The 22086-nt window shown below is 34.6% G+C and overlaps 1 protein-coding gene across 1 annotated transcript in view; it reads right to left on the bottom strand.

Annotated features, from left to right (window-relative positions):
• Positions 1 to 22086, bottom strand: part of LOC132550721 (centriolin-like) — a 75129-nt gene that overhangs the window by 28232 nt on the left and 24811 nt on the right. Inside the window, exons 10-30 of the mRNA XM_060214812.1 lie at positions 21268 to 21422; positions 19919 to 20056; positions 19415 to 19568; positions 18879 to 19099; positions 18013 to 18189; positions 17574 to 17708; positions 17116 to 17241; positions 16804 to 16932; positions 16410 to 16505; positions 15808 to 16068; positions 15328 to 15438; positions 14819 to 14966; positions 13917 to 13937; positions 12496 to 12609; positions 11374 to 11540; positions 10924 to 11031; positions 10148 to 10328; positions 8643 to 8894; positions 7881 to 8534; positions 3515 to 3630; positions 93 to 158 (exon numbers count right to left, since the gene is read on the bottom strand). Of these exons, the coding sequence (XP_060070795.1) occupies positions 93 to 158; positions 3515 to 3630; positions 7881 to 8534; positions 8643 to 8894; positions 10148 to 10328; positions 10924 to 11031; positions 11374 to 11540; positions 12496 to 12609; positions 13917 to 13937; positions 14819 to 14966; positions 15328 to 15438; positions 15808 to 16068; positions 16410 to 16505; positions 16804 to 16932; positions 17116 to 17241; positions 17574 to 17708; positions 18013 to 18189; positions 18879 to 19099; positions 19415 to 19568; positions 19919 to 20056; positions 21268 to 21422 (3530 nt within the window). The remainder of the gene's footprint in view (positions 1 to 92; positions 159 to 3514; positions 3631 to 7880; positions 8535 to 8642; positions 8895 to 10147; positions 10329 to 10923; positions 11032 to 11373; positions 11541 to 12495; positions 12610 to 13916; positions 13938 to 14818; positions 14967 to 15327; positions 15439 to 15807; positions 16069 to 16409; positions 16506 to 16803; positions 16933 to 17115; positions 17242 to 17573; positions 17709 to 18012; positions 18190 to 18878; positions 19100 to 19414; positions 19569 to 19918; positions 20057 to 21267; positions 21423 to 22086) is intronic.

Below are 22086 nucleotides of genomic sequence, written 5' to 3'. Positions count from 1 at the left end.
AAGTGGAGTTCCTTGACACCATGTCTATAGTTCCAGGAACACAGGGTTGTCACTTATGTAACTCTGTAAGTATTCTTTACAGAATTTCTCACCTGTTCTCTGAGAATGCGATGTTTGAGGCGTTTTAACTTTTCCTGGAGCTCTGCAATGTAGTCCTCCTATAACAGAAAATAAAACCATCGGCTAAGTTTTCACTCTTTCATATGTAATATATTTAATACTGAAATAAAGATTGTTATCGATACTCTAGGTGTCTGAATTTTTTTTGAACTTATTTAAGTTGTACATTTCTGGGTCATAGCCCTTGATAACCTTGTGATGAGTGTTAATGTGGTATGATTTTAAGAAATTTCATCTTAAGTTTCCAGTTTTATTTTTTGTCTGAACCAAAATAATGCTTTATCAGCAGCATAATCAGTTCTATGACTACTTACTATTTGATTATTGTTAAAGAGTACAGTTTGATAACAACAATAATTCTGAGAACCTGGTATGTGTGTTTATTCAGTAACTTCTACTATCAATTTCAAACACACTAAATACCGAAGTCAACACATTACAAATAAATGACAGATAAAAATATTGACTTATTCATACTCTATATCCATAACTTTTCCTGTGACAATAACATTACACCTTCTTGTTAAAAAATGACTGTTTACATTTCATTTCAATGCATTTAACCTCTATAGTGTGGTGATGGCCTCCAGCGAAGCGAATTATATAGATGTAACCTTCTAGACATGCATACCATTGATGTGTGTATTCAATGATAACATTTAAATTTCTTTTCAAGAAACAGCAAAACAATTTTATGCTCAATGATCTGCCTGAGACCACAAGCAGGCTAGTACTAACAACCACACCATATTAGGTGGGTAACACTGGCCTGTATGACCCCTGCGATAGTCTGCCTATATAAACCTGGTCTAGATTTAAATGGAAATCATTATCGAGTAATGATTTGACACCTCCCGCGGGAAATTTAATACTGTAGGTAAATCCCTCCAAATACCTATAGCTTATACACACTGAACGAGTTTGGGCAGGTAAAATTAGCACAGGTACATATGTATATTGATAAATTAGTAAGGCACCGTCAAAGGTAATACTGATACCAGCATTGTTGCAAATGAATGACATGTATATTGAAATGTGATAGCATTTAAATTTAGTGAATTCTAATTGAAGTTTAACTGCTATTAAAAAATTCAGACAAATAATCAGTTTTTTCAAGGATTATTTCAGACTGGTTCAATATTAAATATGAAGGTCTTTTATGATAATGCATACTCCAGAAGTTTGAAAGCCTAATTATCAGTTTTTAGTCACTAAGATTAAATACTAGATTAAATCTGAAATAGAGTTTGTCAATACCAAACAAATAGAATCTAAGAATACCCTGGTATTAAAATTTGGAATCTAATGGTTCATCTTTAGGTTTGAATGAGATTGATATTTGTTGATACCCTTAACTACTGAAATTTTATGACAAAATTCTTTCAGTTCATTTAAATATATCTTATTAATGAAAATGACTTTCATATCTAATTATGTCAGATAGAGTATAGCCATGTTAGACTGACAAACTTCGTCTCTTTAAGACAGGGTTCAAAAATTTGAAATTTTTCACAGATCAAAATTTCAGGTTACTGGAAAATATGTACAAAAATATCTAAATGTTGATCATATCCATCTGGTTCATTACCTTTTTTATCAGAAAATTATAATGTCACTTATTCACAATCAAACTGAAATGATTTACCAAGATTGGATATTAACTTTTCAGGATTTCATTTGGGAATCTAAAATACCACCTGAAGATATCATAGATATAAAGGTACTAGGTAAATATTTCCAGCGAGCTCACACCCTAATCCTGTGCCTGTATCTGGTTATTGATTATGTTGGGTATACACTCGGACATCTGTCCACTATACATTACATGTTTGTCGTATTTCTCCCAATATTTACCGTGGAGAGTTATCACCTATTCACCAATCCTAATACAACATTACAATCACCCTGTCCTCTATGCTAGAAGTGGAGAGAGACTGTTGTTACTGGTACATGTTATAAACACTTCAGTAGAGATTCGGGGACCAGGATTATAATGCTGATTTTGAAATTTAATATCTGTACTGTAAACTTGTACTTAACATATTAAACTTAAACAGTTAGACTATATACAAGACTGTCTGGGTAAAACACAAGACAATGTTTAAAATTAATTCAAAATCAATTACTTGATAGTTAAGGTCAATAAGAAATAAAATATTAGTATAAAATTCTAAAAAATGCTTTACACATGAATATTGTTTAGAAAGGCCCATAACGTTTAATCTATTATACATAGCATTTGATCATTCTCATTTGATCACAAACAGTCTTGTACATTTACTGATACCAATCTAGACAATCTTCAGAATTCTTTATCAGTTAACCCTACTCTATATACAACAAGCAGAGCCCTCTATATTTGTGTATAGGATGGCAGCATATAAGATGTATATCTTTAGATCCTATTAATTAACTGATACTGTCTATAATCACAGACAGGATTTAAAACTGTAAAATTATCTACTAAATTTTTTTTTTATCATTTCGATACAGTGTGAGAAAAGTTGGTGGGAACCAATTCCCAAACATTATTCACCTTTAAGACAAGTCACAAGTAACATTTTGTCTAACTCTGACCTTGGATTAAATTAAGAAAAAAAAATATTTTTAACACATTATTTTACACAACTTATTCAAAATTTTGTTAAATGCCTCCATCATGCAATGTCATTTTTCTTAGGGTATCATTTTTAAAATTGTGAATATCTAATAATATGAACAATTAACATAAAACATTCTGACCTACACACAGTTTACAATTTCTTCTACTCCCAGATCATGAAGGTGTAAAGCTTGCATCACTATAGATAAGGATCCATGATGAAGTTCATCTGTGAATCCTTGTACAGCTTGAGAAATTCACCACTAATATTGTAAAGAATCTCCTGTGCTTACTGGATACCTAAGTTAATGCTACACATTCTTTCACTTTTATAACCCATAAAATAAAGGGACATGTCTATACATAATATCACCTGTGGTTTATCTGATTATCCTTAATGCTGTTAATAATTACTTAATACACCTATGTATTACCTATACAGAGAAATAAGTGGATCCTACATTATTATATAACACAGGATAATATCTGTAATTAGTGGATATCACTACTCCAGGGTGTGAACATCTCTTTCCCGAAATAAGCAGGCACTATATTGTATGATAAGTCAATCGGACATAAGCACACCAATACCATTAGCTGTTTTAAGAACAAATGCTATTTCATTGGTTTAGAATCAGTCTACTGCTTTACTTTTACTGCAGGTTAAATATAGTATGTGGTCTCTTTTAATGTAAACTTAAGGTCACAAAACTTGAAATTTAAGACTTGGCAACTGTTATTTCACACAATATAAAAACTGAAGTACACAAAGTTAGAACACTGACAACTCACCAGATCATGATGTTCTGGTACATTACAGAACAGGTAGCTATCATCACTTCCCCCAACTCCACCCTTAAGGATTCCTCGGGGCTGACCAGAGGTGTCCATGGCCAGGGCTCCTGCCACTGTAAAATTACAAAACATGTACCTTTAGTGTTATGCATGTTCAGCAAAAACATGTTAATATATACCTAAATTCAAATTTTTGCCTAAAAGATCATTTCAGACAAGACACAATTGCTGGATTTTCTTATTAAAAAATCAGTATCAGACTCAAATACATATGTTTAAAAGTAGTCTTCTGTGACATTAAGAGATGGTCTCATTATAGAGGTGTTCACAAAGACATGACAAATTAAGGTCACTCAGAAGGTGGTCTCTACATAGAGGTGGTCACTCCGAAAGGTAGTCTCTAAATGGGGGTGGTCACTTACACAGGACAATTTACATATGGAGGTCACTCAGAAAGGTAGTCTCTATACAGAGGTTGTCATTTAGAGAGATGATGTTTTTATAACAGTAGTCACTTCGTTTGGTGGTCTCTGTAGAGGAGCCATTTAGAAAGGTGGCATCTTTATTGATGCAATCGTTCAGACAGTCGTGATCCTTCGTGATAACTTCCTGTATAAAATATATTTTAAGTGTGCATTTTTTTTTCAGTTGAATGTAAATGCTGACATAAGTTCCTTACTCTTTCAACACTGAGTGTATTTCAGATTTATTTAACATCATTTCAGTTTACAACAAAATATTGCTAAAAATGCAAAGCTTAAATTAAGAACATGTTATTCAGAAAAGACAAAAGCAAATTCTTGTGTGTAAATGACTACAGATCAGTTTATCTCAGGTATTTGTCTCTACAGGAATGCACCTGCATTATTATGTACATTTGTATGGTAATTTGTAAGTAAAGATTAAATCTCTAGAGGCCACTTAATCATAACCACCCCATATAAAATCATCAGAATACTGAACATATAGCAAACCTCTTCATCTATAGTAAAACCAATCAGCACACTGATAAATGTCCTCATTAAGTGTGTAAGACAAGCAATTCAGACATGATAACAACATTTTGGAGGCTATACACCTACCACAACAAGACAATCCAGCGGTCCAGCACACCTTTTCCAAACACTACATCTTCATGTCATCCAGTTCTGACACTCTATGTAGTACATACTACACCATTACACTATAAGCACAGATTAAGAGGTAAACGTGACCAGATTTTCTGTCATTAGCCAAGGCTAAGGCGACATATTACTGGTATTTAGCCAGGGTAGCGTGTATAGGTACTACAGTGCTAACAATACAGGATAATAGAATACTCAAGCCTATTGACTGGCTTCTGATCTGCACAATGTCAAACAGCAAGTCATGTGACCAAAACATGTCCGAACAAAAATTTAAAAGTCAGTCGGACAGGCGGGCACCTATGTGATGTATACGCAGGTAAATGTGACAGAGAAGCTAATTGGATTTTTTGGATGCATCTTTCACTATCATAAAAGCCATAACACTATAGATTTCACAACTCCAGAAAGTTTTTAACATTTCATATATACTAAATGAAAGAGTCTTGGAACAACCTGTTCTTCTTTAGAATATACTTAACAATCAGCTCATCAACCTAATGCACGTCAACAAACATGTACACACAGATATCAATTAATTATACATGACATTCACAAAGCTATCATGTCACCATTCATGTTTTTTTTATTGATTTTCCGTACACCATTGTCCTGTCAAATCTAATCAGTTTAACACCAGCACATCCTAAAAAGCCACATGAAAATCTATTATGATGCAGCCTGGAAAATATAGTTAAAAGAAAAAGGACCAAACAAATTACAGTCCCAATGGAAAATGGTTTTGTAACATAAACCTGTTTTTGACTTAGAAACTTTTTCAAGCTGACAAAGTGGCAAATGACAGAACTTCCATACTGTACACAGGTTTCCCATTAAAAAACAAAAGCATTCCATATTCCATACACCACACTGAGTGTTCTCTATTGATTTCCTTCACTAACCTGTCAGTACAGAGATGTAAGCCTAAAGAGGGAAAAACAAGAATCAATAGGTCTTGATTTCCTGGTATTTTTTTATAATTACGTTCAATCGACTCAGTCTAATGAGATGCAAAACTTGTCACTTTTGCTAAAACACATATAAGTCAGTTGATTACTTCACAAATCCAATTCAATCAAATCTATATTTCCTTTTAACAAGCACAAGATCTTTTAATCAAATCACATACCTCTATCCTAAGCTTAATATCTAGAACACCAATACATTCTATCTCCATTTCAAACTGCCAATAGACACCTATACTTATTCTTTTTTTCTTAATTTGAAAAAAGAACATGGCTTAAATCTCAACTTAAGATTTATTTCAAGCATTCAAAAATGCATAAAAAAAAGGTAGTAAAAATGGATACTGAAAAATCCAAATAAAATCTTTTTACTCTTGATATCAACTTAATTGATAAATTCTTTAAATAAATGTCTTTGAATTGTCAGCTTGGATTAAATAAAATAGGCAGAAGTTCTGTGAATATCCAATATTTACACACAACATCTTGATACGAGCTCGATAATATATCTTGGTGACACCAATACCATGAACATTACAAAGTTGTAAATCTTTTGTGTTGGGTACATTGTATCTGGGATGTACTGACAAACTGTATAGAAAGGCATTTCAGGGTCATTTTTTTTTCTAATTCATGTCATATATACAACACTACATGTCAACTTTTTTCCCTAGCACTTGTCCTGTTACCTTATTAAGTGAACCCATAACTTTGGTTTAACATGGTGATGACATCCACGTCAATGATCAAGAAATAATTATGTCATCCCCTGATGCAAAGGGTTTATACAACAATTGTTTCAGCTCAAGATCCAGCAACCTCATGTATGATTTTGAATTTTAAATTTTCTATATAGTTTCATTGAAATCGGTTCCTAAGTTCAAGAAAATTAAGGAAACCTGTGAATTGAGACCTGGTTACCATGAAAACCGAGATTCCTGCTGAAAAAAAAACCTGCATTCACATCAATATATGGTCCCAAACATTCCAGTGTAGTTTCACTGAAATTAGTTGATAAATTTAGGAGGCAATATCCAGACAAACTTTTTTCAACAGAAAGACACTGTTAGACAGATTCCTGTATACACCTTTATTGCGTGGAAGTCTGCGAAGGCCAATTCATACCCAGACTGAAGAAAGTATGACCAGACAATCTTCTGTGACCTGTCCTTTCCTTTATAAATCTCCCTTGACTTATCCAACCCTCTATAAATCTCCTATGGCCTGACCAACATTATATAAACCTCCTGTGATAAGTCGAACCCCATATCAATTTCCTGTGACCTGTCATTTTTACATAAATCTCCCTTGCCTTGTCCAACCCTTTACAAATTTCCTGTGACTTGTCCATTATTACATAAATATCCTCTGCCATGTCCAACCCTTTACAAATTTCCTGTGACTTGTCCATTATTACATAAATATCCCTTGCCCTGTCCAACCCTTTACAAATCTCCTGTGACCTGTCCATTATTACATAAATATCCCTTGCCCTGTCCAACCCTTTACAAATCTCCTGTGACCTGTCCATTATTACTTAAATATCCCTTACCTTGTCCAACCCTTTACAAATCTCCTGTGACCTGTCCATTATTACTTAAATATCCCTTACCTTGTCCAACCCTTTACAAATTTCCTGTGACTTGTCCATTATTACATAAATATCCTCTGCCATGTCCAACCCTTTACAAATTTCCTGTGACTTGTCCATTATTACATAAATATCCCTTGCCCTGTCCAACCCTTTACAAATCTCCTGTGACCTGTCCATTATTACATAAATCTCCCTTGCCCTGTCCAACCCTTTACAAATCTCCTGTGACCTGTCCATTATTACTTAAATATCCCTTACCTTGTCCAACCCTTTACAAATCTCCTGTGACCTGTCCATTATTACTTAAATATCCCTTACCTTGTCCAACCCTTTACAAATCTCCTGTGACCTGTCCATTATTACTTAAATATCCCTTACCTTGTCCAACCCTTTACAAATCTCCTGTGACCTGTCCATTATTACTTAAATATCCCTTACCTTGTCCAACCCTTTACAAATCTCCTGTGACCTGTCCATTATTACTTAAATATCCCTTACCTTGTCCAACCCTTTACAAATCTCCTGTGACCTGTCCATTATTACTTAAATATCCCTTACCTTGTCCAACCCTTTACAAATCTCCTGTGACCTGTCCACCTCTATATGAATTTCCCTTGGTCTGTCCAACCCTTTATAACAATCATGACCTGGTTTTATAAAAATTAGGTGCTTTTACTTACATATTGGACTTGGTGGTGCACTGAGAGAAGCGTTGACTCTAGAATGTTTCACTGGTGTTCCAGTAGCCATGGGAGTTACTGGAAGGAAAGTCACTTTTGGCCCTGGTGACCCTGGTACATACTGTGTTGGTGCAGGAGGAGGAGGTGGTGGAGGGGGAGGTGGTGCACCTCCACCCCCAGAACCACCTGCAGGAATTCTTCCACCCTGAGGATAGTATATCCGGCCACCAGGGCGATCTGTGGAAGTTGAATAGGCAGGTAAGAACACCCTGCTGCTGTTGTAGGGCACGTTTTGTGCAGGAGTGGCTGCAACTGGTATGTAAGTTTGTGCTCCTATGTTATATGGTGGGGCCATCACTATTGAGGGGGCACCACTAGTCTGAGTTGAGGTGTGTCCAGGTGTCTGGCTTCCAGTTCCTCCACTCTGGGGAATGGGATCTGCAGTAAGGCCCCGTATATGGCGTTGTCCTGATGGTTGGACCCCTCGAGAAGTACCCCCTGGGCCAAGCTGTACACCTCGACCTGGGTAAGGGGCCTGATATCCCTCTGTGGTTGGGCCACCACCAATATTTGTCTGAGCTGCGATTGGCATGTTCTGACCTGGAATTCCTGCTGGGAAATACTGGCCTGAGGTTCCTGGCACAGGTACACCACCTGGTACACCACCAACAACACCACCTGGTACACCACCAATGACACCACCTGGTACACCACCAACGACACCACCTGGTACACCACCAATGACACCACCTGGTACACCACCAACAACACCACCTGGTACACCTCCAACAACACCACCAGGGACACTACTTGGCATGTTTGAGGCAGCACTTCCTCCCTGTACTGGCCGATACACCTGAGGGCGCTGTACAGGTTCAAATGCTGTATTTTGGACTGCGGATGATGAGTGCTGTCGTCGTCTATCCTTATCATGATGGCGGCCACTGCGGCCTTTACTGCTGCCATGACTACGGTGGCTTCTGTGGCTTCTTTGGCTCATTCTATCATCTTCACCTGAAGATATACAGTTTATAGTTACCATAGAGCAGTTATTTTCTTTGGTCAAACTTTTCACAATTTTCACTTAAAACAAGAGATTTCAATTTCAAGCTATCAAAGTTTTGCAACCTGAATACAAATTATAAAAATATATCTAATTTTAGCAAATAATGTTCCAAGGTCAAGTTTCAATTTCCTGGTTGCTGAAATATCAGTCAGTAAAGCTATCTTTTTTTTTCCTACTGGTGTACTTTTTGCAATCATATGTTATTGCCCAGCAAATCACCAAAATTATCATCACCAATAAACGACCAGCAACACAATTTTTTTTAATTCAACGCTATGTTTCCTTAAAAAAAATTCCTTTACAGGAGATAAGTGTTGAAGAACTATAAGCTAAGTTAGAAATCAGAACTGACAGAAAATAATCAATTATTTCAAAAATTAAGAAAAATTACTAGAGGCCATGACAGCCTCCATTCAGTATATTTTTTTGCAAATGCAGTGGATTAAATCCATTTTGAAAAAAAAAAATTTTAAATGGCATGCTTACACTGTAAGGTAAACACAATTTGTGAACAACTGATGAATCCTGTTGTGGATTAATAAAGGGAATGGAATTTATGAGAAGGTGAAGCCATTTGAGTGTTTATTTCAAACAACTAGTATTCCTGTGACCTTGAATATGAGTCAAAGTCATTTCTTTACACAAACATTATTAAGGTTATTCTCAGGTACCTACCAGTCAAATATCGTGATTCTAGGCCTTTTAGTAAATAAGAAGTTGTCAGAGTGATTGAACAGATTTGATAATAGAATATGAGTCAAGTTAATTCCTTTTCCTAAAGTTTATTTGGATTCATCACAGAAATCTTTCAGCTTAACACAGTAATTATTAGCCTCTTGGTTACTGAAACATTGTTGAAAGTAAAAAGTTAATGCCAGATAGCCAACTGACAGTGGACACAGCACCACAGCATAAGTTCACTTGGTCCTTCTGTATAAGTGATATAATAATGGAAAGTGACTTTACTTTTAAGGTGATTCTTTTTAAACTAACTTTTATAAATCTATTTAACATATTCATAAAATATTTTATGTCGAAAAGACAAAAAAGTTAGAAAAAAATCTACACAAACATTGTGTTTCAAACGATTGATGTATTGTAAGTTTCCAAGATAGTATATAAGTTTATTGTTTATTATTATCTATTTTCCAACTGTCTCCACAAAACAACATATCATAATATATCATCACTAGATATTAACCTCTGTCCCTTCGAGACCGGTGACCGGGCCTGGCATCCTCTGAACGTGGCCTGTGACTACTCTCCCTTGCAGAGGACACGCGGGTCTGCTGCTGCTGGGGATCACTGGCATAGCCTGACTGTACCCCAGGGACTGCCCCCATGGAAGGCATGTAGGAAGTTGGCTGTGAGTAGGCGGTCCCCTGAAAAAAAGACACATTGTACATTGTCCAAGTCACATGGTAGAAATTAATTACGGTACTTAGATTAAGTGGCAATCACCTTTGACCTTTGATGCTGAGAAGCTAAATCAAACTAGCACTTCCTTTGAGGTAATACTGGATAACGTCTGAGTGCATGTGGCCCAATACAACTCAAGATATTGTGCATTAACTGATTTTCTATCAACAATGGCCTTGACCTTTAACCTTGGGAGATGAAAAGCTACATACCCCAAGCAAGCACAGACAGACAGCTGATTACTATAGGGCCCTAACAATTATAATACAAATTTAAACTGAATAATGTAAACCACTTTTCATTTATTTCAAAAGGTGCATCTTTTTGGCAGAGGTTAATTAAAACTTCTAAAATTTCATTTGTAAATAAGAAATCAATTTCACTGACCTTCACTTTACATGCTGACTTGCTAAGTCTAAATACCCTTTGTAAGTCTATTTCAGTATAGCACCAAACCTCTTTATACTGTCAGCACTATGCAGGAAATATGGTAGCACCATAATAAAGTTTTACTATAAATAAATTACACAAAAGTTGTATATTGATATGGTTACTTACCAGATTTGTTCTATGTGGAGAGGTTGGCATCACTGACACAGGTACCCCAGGCTGGGTACCCAGTTGTAGTCGGGGCACTGGACCAGCTGCCTGGCTAGGATAAACATTCTGTAAGAAGAACACAATAACCCTAAACCACTGTTTTCCTGTTCTTAGGCCTTACACTTTATTACTCTTGATTCCTCTTCAACATAAATCTAACGGCCCTCTCTGAGGCCTCACCAGTCTAAATCATACCTCTGTCATCTGAAAATTTCTTGTCTCTGAAGGCCTCACCAGTCTAAATCATACTTCTGTCATCTGAAAATTTCTTGTCTCTGAAGGCCTCACCAGTCTGAATCATTTATTTCATTATTCTTTTTTTAGAAAAATTCTTTGGATAACCTTAACAAAAAATCTTAAACATTTTCAATATCCATCAATATTTGTACTTATCCACTACAAACATACCTGATTAAACCCTGGTTCTGGTGGAATGTCTGTCTGAACCTGGGTACCGGCCGAGCTTAGGGGGTTAGGCATTGTCTGTATGTAGGCAGACTGCATGGCAAGAGTTTCCTTCAGCCGATTTACTTCCTGACGTAACTTCCACAGACCATCATCGAAACCAGGGTTAACTGACAAATACAATGACAAAAAATATAAACATTTATTGTCCATTCTCAGAACTGAAAGAAAGTATGATATTTGATAATATAGACTGCAAATATTCACCAAAATCCTGTTCTGGAAAGTCTACAGAAACTTGTTAGAGGCTGAAAATTTTGTGTTTCACCCGATTCTATGCTTACAGCTTTCAACAGATTCTGAATAACTTTTGTGGTAACTGTTGCCTTTTTTCAACTTTATAAAGAGGATATTAAATGGTTTCCTACCCGGTATTTGTCATCATATATATATATTTCGCGAGTATGACAGAATAAACATATTTTCCACAAGTGAAAAGGCACAAGTAAAAAATATTATTCAATATCTTCTGCCATACAAGCAAAATATATATGGCATTCAATGGAAAAAGTCAAAATTTTCTTTTCATTATATTTATAACGCAGAAAGATTAAGCAAAAAGTCAATCCAAACCAAATCCGTCATGAAAAAGGGCAACATTCTTTGATGTCAAATGGTTTGATATTACATTTTTATTGACCACTATGCACAGCATCCTACAGTTCTATATTGCTCTCTATGAAAGGAATCCCTGCCAAACTGTAACAGGTATGAATTTAAGAAAACCAGCCGTGTGCACAGCAAATATTTGGTGAAAACACCACATAACCCATCTGCATTTTATTTGTCTCGGAACAAAATCAGTGAATTTCAAAGCAATAAATCATAAATAAATACCGGTATTAAATCATTGTTCTGATTGGTCACAACTCGAAAACACATATCTTCACTAGAAATGTTATATCATCACCAGTGATGATATCAGATTTTTTTTTATATTATCCCTGTAGTTTTTATAAAATTCATATTTTCTTCTGTTTCAAAAATGTAAGAAATGAGTTTAACAGGTTTCTGTGTTGTTTTTGATTTATTGGCACTTCTTCAGAATGTGTGTGAAAGTTTTACCAGGTCCACGTGGGCTACTGTACATCTGGTCCAACATCCCGTTCAGATGCTCAATCTCGTCCCTCTGGGCATCCAGTATCTCATACAGGCGTGCCAGCTCATCTTCTTGGGCAGCTGTGAGACAAGACAGAAACAATCAGTGAACCTGAGTAGTATAAATTATCTATCCTTACTAGGACAAATGCTTGTCACTTTGTCACCTCTTATACAGGACAAAAATATACAAAAATCCAAACAGGTGTTAAGCATTTCCTTAAAATGTTTCAATCTATACCTAAATTTTAGAACAGACTACAGAATGGTTTTATATTGTTTAAAGATCAACAAAACAAATTACCATATTTTTTGTGTAGTTTTACCAATGACAAATGTGTGTGACTAACTGGTGCAATGATAGCACCTTTTACACCCACAGTGTAATAGTGTAATGCTCACAATGCCACACCCACTCTCTGTAACGTCCACACCAAGGAATTCAATCCATTATCAGTTCATACATAACAATAAAACCAGAGATTGATTTGTTTGAAATTTAGTGCACATCCAAGTTGTGAGACTTTACACAGTAGGAAATGGGGTTTCAGACCTGTGTAAATCATGGTCAGGCACACACAAATATGAATAGAAAATAGAATTATTAAATACCTTAAACATGTATACAAGAACAGACACCTCTCAAATTATAACATAGCTTAAACAAAGTGTAAAGTACAGCCAATTCTCAAGTTATCAAACCTGAGTGTTGGCTAATCTCAGTTTTAAAGTTTAACATTACTCTAACATAAAAAAATCATTTAATTGAGATCGAGTGATCATGTATTACATCAGTTAATGTTTGACATTTCTCTAGGCTAATCATGCGAAGCTGTTTGCTACTAAATCCTTTTGATGGTCAATTTTAATGGTAGTCATCTTGAAAATGAGTTTGTATTCTGACATAGAAAATATTCCATAGCATTTTCCTTTTCTGGAAAAAACTTTGATATCCAAATAAAGAAAAAGCTGATACCATTAAAATGAATATACTAAAAATATGTGTTTATTTAACAAAAACATATATAGTACATGCATATATAGCATTCTTTATTGGAGTCAATTTTTTCAGCTATAATTCAGGACTAAGGCCACAAAGATGAGGATTTTTGTAATATATTAAATAGTCAAAACTCTCTCTCATATTTATAAGAAATATTTATATGGTTTCAGTTTAATTTTTTTCTCACTGGAAATACTGCAAAAATTAAAAAAATCCTTAAATTTCTGTTTATTTATTTATCATTCATTGTCTTATTTTACTTGAAGTAAAAGAAAATATTTGATGACATATCAGTATATTGTGGGTAGATTAAAGGGATGTTTGGTTAATTGTGCAATGCTGTAGACTGGTGCTTACTGAATGGACATGGGGTACATTTTCTTACCTGACTTGACATGGAAACCCTCTAAATAAACATTACAAAGAGGATATATATACACAACTGATCACAGACATTCTGTACTCCTATAATGACTTAGACGCTCCAGAAAATGACTCACTGAGCATCTGACTTTCATAATTTCCAAACCAACTATTTACCAGTTCATACTAAAAATAAAAACAAATGAAATGTCCCTAACCTTTGATCTAGTCACTTCAAAAATGTTGAATTGACACAAAGTAATGCCACCTTTCTTAATTTCAAGAATTTTTGGAGACAAAACTTTTGAGGGACAAATAATCTTATTATTCAAGCCGACCCCGCCCTCCAATCTGACCCCACCCATCACCCCTCACCCTTTGTAAGTGACCTATATAAGTCAAACTTATTACTCAATATACCTACATCCTTTACATTTCCAAGTTTAGAGTGTTTTTAAATAACAAGCCTTACTTTCTTAGAATATTAGTACCCATGTTAGAGTCTTTAACATATGAAATAAAAGAACTACACTAGGATATATTAATTCTACATTTACTTAAGTCTAAAGTAAAAAGAAATAAATTTACAAAATTCCCGACGGATTTTCGTCTACTAGATTTGTGGATTCTAACATTGGATATCTAATTACCTCTCCATTTCGTATTTTCCTCTGGAAATAATTGAGACAGTGCTAACTGATGCTAGATCATTACAGCAATCATGATATTCCATATCTGATGACTTTACATATATTACAATTAAGTTTTGGTATTGTTTTTATACCGTCACACCAACAGAATATAATTTTCAAGTTTTAAAGATGTAGTTAATGTTAACTGATTTGACAACACAAATTGTTTACATGTAAATACCCTTCATTACAGAAAAGAGATTTAAACCAAAGGGAGACAACTTGAACTTACTCATCATCTGATTAGACATATTCGTTGTCTGAACTTCGCTTGCCAGTTGTTTATCCCTCTCGTCCAGACACTGTCGCAGTTGGTTTGCTACAACCTGTGCCTGTTCCAAATCCTGACCTATCACCTGCATTCGTGCCTCCTGTTTCTCCTACATTCCACAAATAATCAACATGAATTAAGATACAAATAACAGAATTCTGTTTCTATCAATTTTACTGTTAGCAAGACTTAGATTTGAATCATACACATATCTCTCTCCCTTAAATAACATTGTCAGCTACAGTATCAATACAATAAAGGCAATGGAGAAAATGACAGCTTAATGGTAAAATTAAAGGATTTCCAGATTTTTTTTTCTTTTTCTTTTTTTCCCTGAAACTTCAGGAAGAAATAGGTACTGCAAAACAGAAATCGGTAAACACCTTTGTTTTAAACTCATCATTATGGTGAAAAGTTTATAAATGTTTTTTGGAGCTTATGTGACAGATTTTGAAATAATGACAAATTACCTTCTGGTCTTCTAGTTCATCACGAGTAAAGGCAAGTTCTTTTTCATACTCCCTCTCCTGGTCCCTCAGCGCTTGTTCCATCATGGCTGCCTCAGATTCCATGTCAACCAACTAAAACATCAAGGTTATTACTGAGTAATTCAAAACCACGAAACATTCCCAGGATTATTCTGATATGTACTTTCACAATGTTTATTTGATACAAAATTCCAGAGTCTACAGTATTTTATGCAAACTTCCAGAATTTCAATAAAATGTTAGTACAAAAGAAATCTAATCACTGAAGTAATACTTACAGCTTACTGCAAATGAAACCCTAGAAAGATAAACTACATATTCTTCCTTACATAAGAAAAACTGATGCATCTAATCATACTTGTGCCATTTGTGCCATCATTATAAACTTGCCTAGAACAATATAAAAATCTTGTGGAGAATAAGAGACAATCTATTACCGACACAAGCTGTCAGAACATTCACCTTGCGTGCATTTTCCTCCTCCTTGTTCCTCATGTTACGTCGCAGCTCCAGCAGCTCTCGCTGTAGTTCATCAAACAAAGCCTTCTCCTCGGAGTTCATTGAGCTCCGGTCTGACTCGGACTCAGGGCGGTACACAATCTTGGTAACAGGACGACCTTGAGCTGCCCGTTCAATAGTTTCCTTGAGCTTGGCCTTCAGTTTCTGTATCTCATTCTGCATCCTCTTCATCTCATCTTCATTGGCCTTCCTCTCAGCCTGGAGCTACAAACGTCACAGTTGTCATAAGATCACTCGCTACATAGCAGTTACTCAGCAATATATATAATAAAAAACACCATACACTGTACTTTTCAGGCAATAAGCCCACCCAAGTACATTACTGTTCCAAAAAGTTATAAAGCATTGCTATTTGATTATCCTATAATAAACCAACCCTTAAACTTACTACATCTCATGAGAAAATTGACATCATAAAAATGATTTTAAAACCAGTTTCCAGTTCAATGTTTTCCAATTATATCAGTAATAAGTACACTGCAGCCCTATAACATCATTCCCATCAACACTGATAAAAACTGCCTTTCTCAGAAATAATTACTTACCTTATTCTCCTTGTCCTTGTTTTTGTCATCACGTTTAACCATCTTATTTTCTGCTTTTGTAAGGCTTTCTCTTAATGCTTGTATTTCTGCGTCCGCCTAAAAATAAATTCAATACAGGTCAAATCCTTAATCATAGAATTACATGTTCATTGCAGTAAGACAAAACTCTTTTATATGATTCTGTTTATTTCTCAACAAAGTCTATTTTTCAATCCTAGTATTTGATTTCCTGAAAGGCAGGAGGATAATTTAAATATACTTTTAATAACTCTTTGTGGTATTAACAATGTATTTACCTCATCAAAATTGCACATGATTTAATTTTCATGAGCCCAAAACATGGTAAAAATCAGAATGATGTTTATGCTTTAATGGTAGCAATTAGAAAACCTACTTTGTCAGTCCTCTTCTTAGCATCATCTGCATCCCTAAAACTCTTGTTAACTTTGTCAGACATAAACTGCTGAAGATCTCTGAAAGTTTTACCCAGATAATCTCTGTCATCGTGAGGCTCGACATTTGTCTGCAAGAATTCATATCCATGTCAGTTTAAACAATGATAAAAAAATACAAAAACATACATAACATCTATAAATCATCTGTACAATTAAATATTTTTGACAATTAAGGAAATGTCATTTCATTTTTTCGACAGAAATGAGAAAAAAAATATCACATGAAAATGAGAAGCAATGTTATTTCTTACCTTGCCTGATTTAACACAATGTGACAAATCTTTTAGCCTCTTTCTGATCTCATTATGTGGCATTGTTTCTCGCATTCGTGACTGTCTTTCACCTTCTAGTTGTTCCTTATATGACAGATTCTGTGCCTAAAATTTAATCATAACAAATAAATCTTACATCCAACTTTCTTTAAGTAAACTTCATTTCACAATCAAGGACTTGAAGATTTTCAGACCTGGTCTGAGTAATAATCATTGAGGCTCATACATTTCATTTTATCTATTATGAAGTAGATCAGTGTTATTCAATGTTTTTGTGTGGTCTGAACAACTTGATGAAATAATTTGAATATTACATCATAAATTTTGTATAAAGCAAGAGAAAGTCTTACATAATACTTTAAGATCAAAACTTGAGGAAAGTCTCCGTAAATGACAAGAAAACATTTCCTAGATAAATGACCAGTGTATCATCTTACCTTGATAGCTTCCAACTGGTGTTGTAGTCGCCTATTTTCCTCATCTACTGCTGATGCCACATTTGCCTGCTGTAGTGCTTTTGAAGCACGTTCCTTCTCAATTTTCAACTGTGATTCAATTGCCTGTTTGTCATACTGAAATAATGAAATTATACAGCATTAAAAAATTATGAACTTCCATAAATCATAAGTTTATGCATGATAAACTGACATTTGATCCTTCTATTCCCACATTTTGCACAAGTAAATAAAGAATATCTGCAGAGCATTTTTACCTGAATTAACAACTTGACCTCTTCTACATGATATGTCCTTAAAATCGCTTTTTTGTAGTCTTCACTTTAGTATTAATAACTTTCAACTTTATTCATGTAACAGAATAGCATTACCTCTTTGACCTATAAACTTTAATATTGACCTATAACCTTTAACTTATTACCTGCGCTTTCCTGCCTGCCTCCTTGAGTGCACGCTTGAGGTCTACAAGTTCTGCAGAAGTGTTTTCCATCTGGTCTTGGTATTCAGCATCCTTGGCGCGAGTTCGGTGTAACTGGTCCTCCAGTGTTTTATTGAGATTTTGTGTGTCACTCAGGTTTTGTTCCATCTCTATTAGCCGCTGTCAATATCACAAATAGTGTACATTTACTTCTGCTATATGAACATATACCAACATGTCTTTTATACAAAATACAGTCAAACTTCAGTTTAGCTCAATTTTACCAGAAAACACACCATTAACACATTGTTCTCCATAACCACTTTAGTATAGAAGTCATATCTTTTTTCAGCAAAATTTCAGCCCAAATAAATTATGTCACATTGCATTCTCTCCAATCTTAATTGTAAAACAGGCAATCTGATTAAAACAAGATCTAAATTTAATTCTAAAAGTGCACAACACACGACATAACATACACGTAATGAAGTGCTTCTTTGCCGTGGTTTTTATCAAAATGTAAAATATCTTTGCTCTGACAGATATGGCCCATAGGAGGTATTCGAGAATGTAAGGAGCCTGTGGTTTGTTAAATAACTGATTTAAAGGGATGATAAATTGATATGCAATATTATACCTTGATATTAAAGAAGTATAAAAAAAAACTGTTGTATAATTAATATGTATGTGGTAAATATTTAGCGACAATAACTATATTAAATATGAATGTGAATGAAGATGAATTTGATGAGGATGTTTAATGAGTATTTGAGATACTGAGTAGAAGGTCAGTGTTGTTATTGTGTCTGAGTTTTACTCAGTACAAGTTCAGATCCTCTATTTATGCTTTACAGATCAGTATTTAATACCTTTTCCATAGCTTTGTAGTTTCCAGCCTCTGCATCTAGTACACCAAGCTCCTGTTCCAGTTGAGAAACTTTCTGTTCAAGACGTGTCTTTTCTCCCAAAACTGAGTCAAAATCACGCTGGCGACGGAGGCCTTGCTGCTTGACATTCGACAAATAACCTTGTAAACCCCCTACGATCTCATCCAGCTCTGTACGCAGTGACTCATTGGCATCTATTTGGTCTGGAAACCATCAACAGTCATATAACTTTACATATCATTATATGTATAAATAGAACTGGAGAAGATAACTCATCAATCAATTTTTTTTTTCCAAATTTATCACTTTATACCTTCAGTGTTACAGTCCCAGCTAAGAGGACTTTACTACTTATTGAAAAGAACAAGAATGGACAGCCAAAGTTTTATAATTTTGTTTTTTTCACTTTAGTGATTGAAATAAGTCACTGGTTACACCACAAAGGCAGCAGTATATTTTCTAGGCCAACATAGACCTTGGTAGATGTTAAACTCGGAAACCTTATGTGTAACCCTTACCATCATTAAGCTGCTGTTCCAGTTTTTTTATGTCAGCAGTTTCCTTGGCAATGGTGTCCAACATGACTTCCAGTTGCTGCTGTAACTGTCCATACATCTGGTTACTCTCACTGATCTGTTGTTCCTTGTCCACCATTTCAGCATACACTTTCCTCTGTTGTCCAATAATAATATCATTTTTACAAAAACTTTGCTGGATATTTTACAACATACACACAATACATTCAGTATAGGACATTTAAAGAAAATCCTCACACATTAACAACCTTTGGAAAATTTGAAGATGGTGTCATGACACAAGCTTTATTAGCAGTCAACTTTTGAAAAAGGAAAACTTAGATCAAAGCGATACAAAAGTTGCTTTATTTTTCTGTGAATGTTATAAGTGACAAAATTGTGATTTATTTACTATTGATCATCGCTTGTCTAACAAGTACCATGTCATTTTTTATTTTATAGATATAAAAAAGTTAACATATTCAGACACCCTGAGCTGGAGCTTACATATTTTGGATCCTTGCTGTCCAGGCGGTCAAGCTGACCCTTAAGTCTGGCTACGTCTACCTTACTGTCATGCATACTTTTTACTGTCTTCTCAATCTCATCTTCTATCTGGGTGGCACTGTCCTTCAGGTCATTAACCTACAAACAATCAATGCAGATAAAATGTAACCACTCCTGACAAACAAATGTTAACTCTAGTACACTCCAGCAGTGGGCAGTGAGAAAATACCCCTTCTCTCCCTAACACTGTCTCAGTGGTAGGTAAACCTGCAGGTCAATCCTACAATACTTACTATAAATAAATGTTACATGATAAACCATTAGGGAAAATTATTATGGCTTCTACGAAAATTGTTATCAGCTTTTTGTCAATATCATGACTTGAAGGGTTTCAAATTATGCTTTAAGTAATAAACAAACAACACTCCCACCTCCTTAGGACTAATTTTGATAGTAAAATTACCTTCTTAGACTAATTTGTCTATGTTAAAATTACCTCCTCAAGAATGAATTTTGATAGTTTACATGTAAACTTCAATTATTCACTATAAACTCTGATAACTATTTTTCATAGATAAATATTCACAGGGCAGTATCAAAAACTCCACTTTCCAGAAAGTCAGATTTCAAGAAAGTGTGATGACTTCTGTATAACAACTTACCTTTGAGATACAAAAGTCATATACAGGAAAACCACTCTGTGTGAAGGGAACTTGGAACATCCTAAGTATAATTATTGTACAGACATTTCTCCATAGAGCTCTTACAAACTTACATGTAAATATTCATGCATACTTGTAGTACATTTACAAACATTTGGTGAACAACCCCAAAAACAATAATGGACAAGTCCATTTTCTAACGCAATGAAGATTCCATTACAATGAGAAGGGAAACAAAGTGTGGTATGGTCAATGTTATAAATTAGGTAAACACCATAAACAATTGTTGACCATTTCAACTTTACAGGATCATAAATTTTTATGCTAATCACTGGGATGACAAAGGGAGATAACACAGGTTTTGTGAAAAGTCAAAACATAATGTACTTATGAATTGATAATTTCAGTGTGAATGATAGCAATTACATGGTTTGGTTTTATTTTCTTTAGCATCCTATCAACATCTATGGTTATTTTAGGACATGTTGTACCTGTAACCAATTTTCTATCAGGTAACTGATATACAAAAGCTATTATTGATAAAACACACAGCTGATTTCCACTTAATGTAACATACATAAAGATAATATACAAGAGACATACCACAAAGCATAGACAATACACAACACAATACCTGTTACACAACAACACAATATAGATGTCATTGTAAGATAAGATTATACCAACCAGTTGCATTTTCTTTGCCATTCTCTGACGAAGCTGCACCTTGACATCATCCTTCTCTGTGATGTCCCCCATACGTTTGAGGTCTTTGGTGGCCTGAAGCAGCTTCCTCTCTGTGCCCATCAAGTCATCTGTAAGACGCTTAAGTCGGTCCTCCGCTACAAAGTAAAGTTAATTATCAACCTGTAGCTTTATCTTAATCTCTTCAACCTAACCTTCTTTTAAAATATAACAGAACAAACAAACCAACATGGTAATTTTTTTATATGTAACTTTTGTTTGAAGAATATTTTCCAATGCATTAATATAGAACTAATATCAAGTTTCAAAAGCACTCAGTACTATAAGTCAACAATAACATACAAATATAAATATCTAAATACAGACAAAACATACATCTTAATCTACATTTCAATCTATCTTCTAAAACTTAAAGTCTTGAAAATAATAGTACAGACCCAAAACATTGCTGCCAGTAAGTGGAATAGTTCATTACCATCTCTGTCAGTAGAAATTCTACACTTTGACTGGTACAAATGTAAGTATATTTTATTTCTCAGTTATTTTGGTTTGTTAAAGACTTATTAAATCATTAGAACTATGAAACTAAAGGGCAGTTTGATAACAATATTAAGGATGCTACATACACATTAATTTGTTTGTGGCGTTATAACATGAGGGATAATACTCAGCTGAATTAACTCTATTTATAAAAAGAAACAAACATAGATAAAAGTGTCAAAATCTTGTTGTATGTAAACAGGAAAGCAAATTCTTCACTAAGTCTCTAATTAATCTTCTTGTTATATAGCTAAGTTAACA

Source organism: Ylistrum balloti, unplaced genomic scaffold, assembly GCF_031769215.1.
Source record: "Ylistrum balloti isolate Yb309-2 unplaced genomic scaffold, AGI_CSIRO_Ybal_v1 Utg370142, whole genome shotgun sequence".
Lineage (NCBI taxonomy): Eukaryota > Metazoa > Mollusca > Bivalvia > Pectinida > Pectinidae > Ylistrum > Ylistrum balloti.
The sequence above is the reverse complement of the archived record's forward strand: the minus strand, read 5'-3'. Positions and strand labels throughout refer to the sequence as shown.